The sequence below is a fragment of the Volvox carteri genome, assembly GCF_000143455.1.
Source record: "Volvox carteri f. nagariensis unplaced genomic scaffold VOLCAscaffold_88, whole genome shotgun sequence".
Classification (NCBI taxonomy): Eukaryota; Viridiplantae; Chlorophyta; class Chlorophyceae; order Chlamydomonadales; family Volvocaceae; genus Volvox; species Volvox carteri.
In genome coordinates, this window is record NW_003307631.1 from 358,818 (window position 1) to 361,210 (window position 2,393).

General features: G+C 54.5%; 1 protein-coding gene across 1 annotated transcript; it reads left to right on the top strand.

Annotated features, from left to right (window-relative positions):
- Positions 1-220: 220 nt before the first annotated feature.
- On the top strand, positions 221-847 carry VOLCADRAFT_69212 (uncharacterized protein; the record flags this gene model as incomplete). Its single annotated transcript, XM_002958194.1, has 1 exon — positions 221-847. A coding segment is annotated over one exon (627 nt), but the record flags the coding sequence as incomplete, so codon positions are not given.
- Positions 848-2,393: the final 1,546 nt, after the last annotated feature.

The window sequence follows — 2,393 nt, forward strand, 5'->3', positions numbered from 1 at the left end:
GTACCACCTTGCCACCGGAGGATACCCTCCTGTACCACCTTGCCACCAGAGGATACCCTCCTGTACCACCCTGCCACCGGAGGATACCCTCCTGTACCACCTTGCCACCAGAAGATACCCTCCTGTACCACCCTGCCACCGGAGGATACCCTCCTGTACCACCTTGCCACCGGAGGATACCCTCCTGTACCACCTAGCCACCGGAGGATACCCTCCTGTACCACCCTGCCATCGGAGGATACCCTCCTGTACCACCTTGCCACCGGAGGATACCCTCCTGTACCAACCTGCCACCGGAGGATACCCTCCTGTACCACCTTGCCACCAGAGGATACCCTCCTGTACCACCTTGCCACCGGAGGATACCCTCCTGTACCACCTTGCCACCGGAGGATACCCTCCTGTACCACCTTGCCAGCAGAGGATACCCTCCTGTACCACCTTGCCACCGGAGGATACCCTCCTGTACCACCTTGCCACCGGAGGATACCCTCCTGTACCAACCTGCCACCGGAGGATACCCTCCTGTACCACCTTGCCACCAGAGGATACCCTCCTGTACCACCTTGCCACCGGAGGATACCCTCCTGTACCACCTTGCCACCAGAGGATACCCTCCTGTACCACCTTGCCACCGGAGGATACCCTCCTGTACCAACCTGCCACCAGAGGATACCCTCCTGTACCACCTTGCCACCGGAGGATACCCTCCTGTACCACCTTGCCACCGGAGGATACCCTCCTGTACCAACCTGCCACTGGAGGATACCCTCCTGTACCAACCTGCCACCGGAGGGTACCCCCCTGTACCACCCTGCCACCGGAGGATACACCGACAGTATCCTAGCACGGCAGGACCGTAGTAGGGAATCTCCGGCAGGTAGGCCGAGATGTAAGCTACCTGGGCGGGGTGCTCTGGTGAGGCACTTAAGCATCACGGCTACTTGGAGTTCAGAGTTCAAGACTCCGCTGCTGCCGTCTCAGATTGTTTCGTATGGGTCTATGTATGCTAGTGCTTGTCGCTGGGTTGGACCTTCTCCCTCCTCAGCGAGGACTCTAAATTCCATGCTTCCGCAAAGCCAGTCGTCCGCCCAGGTGAGCGACTACTACAGTTTCAGTAGCCCCACACTATTCTTGTGGGGGCTTGTAGAAAACACATGAGTCTGCCAGCCTCTCCATGGCAAGCAAGGATGCTTCCATTTGGATTCAGCTAAACATGGCAGTGGCCTCGGGGCGCCTCTTGTTTTTCATGCAGCTGCAGCAGCCAGGGATGGTGTTGGGCAGTGGGCTGCAGCAGGTATGTGGCCATGTCAGGCTGCACGCCAGGATTTTGTACAGGGGCCAGGGCTGATAGCTGAGTTGCTGAACAGGTGTTGAGTTGTTTGTCGTACATGCACATATGTTCGTGTACGGCACTTGGCGCAGCTCACAGTATACGCACACGTTTTAGCATAGATATAGGACTTATGCATGTTGTGCCAGCTTTTGGCATGTTGAGGTGTCGTCTCTTAAAGCATAGGTTTACTAGTAGAATTCAGCACAAAAGTTTCGTAGTCATAGTTTCAAATCCTGCGAAGCACACCTCATAATGCGAGTATCTATGATCCTGAAATATCTGCGTTTACCTCAGTTAAGGGCACTTTCAAGTAATAAAACAGGTGAGGTCGGCACATGTGTGTGTGTGTGTGTTACATGGTTGGGGGTGCGTGACCCCATACCTGTAAGACTACCCATATGAGCCGAGGGCCCAAGGGCAATACTACAACGCCTAAAAGCCACGGAGAAAAAGGAAAAAACACCGCACATCAGCCCAGACTAACGTCCAAAGGGGGTAATTGAGTTTCGGTGAGCCCACATACGTTCCAACATCCTTGCCAGACGTGCGGGTTCCCATTGCATGGCCTCCAACATACTCTGTTGATGATCGAATCCCTCTTCAGCACGAATATCATTATAGGCTGGGCATTCCAATAACACGTGTTTTTCATCCTCAATTCGGCTATTAGGACCACAACAGTGGCAAAACCGCTGCCCCCTGGGGACATGGTACTTGCCCCTTCGTGCTCTGTTCGCCTCCAAAGCCCAGCAACATAAACGAAACTGCATTAGCTTACGGTGTGCTAAACGAGGAATGAAAACCTTAGCATGTGTTGGCCACATGACGGCTGCGGCTCCCGAAAAGGGCAGCCCCATCCAGTGCTTATACTTCGCCATTTGCACTCCCGGTTGCTTCCCATCTGATGGGTACTCCTCTGGCAAGACAGTCAGACGCGTATGGTCCCAGCCGCTCATCANACGCTCTCTTAGTGCCGTTATTATCGCTCCTTCTGGTAGAGGTCTACTCAACAACCAGTCAACACGCTCCTTTACCCCACGACTTCTTGCGGTATTCC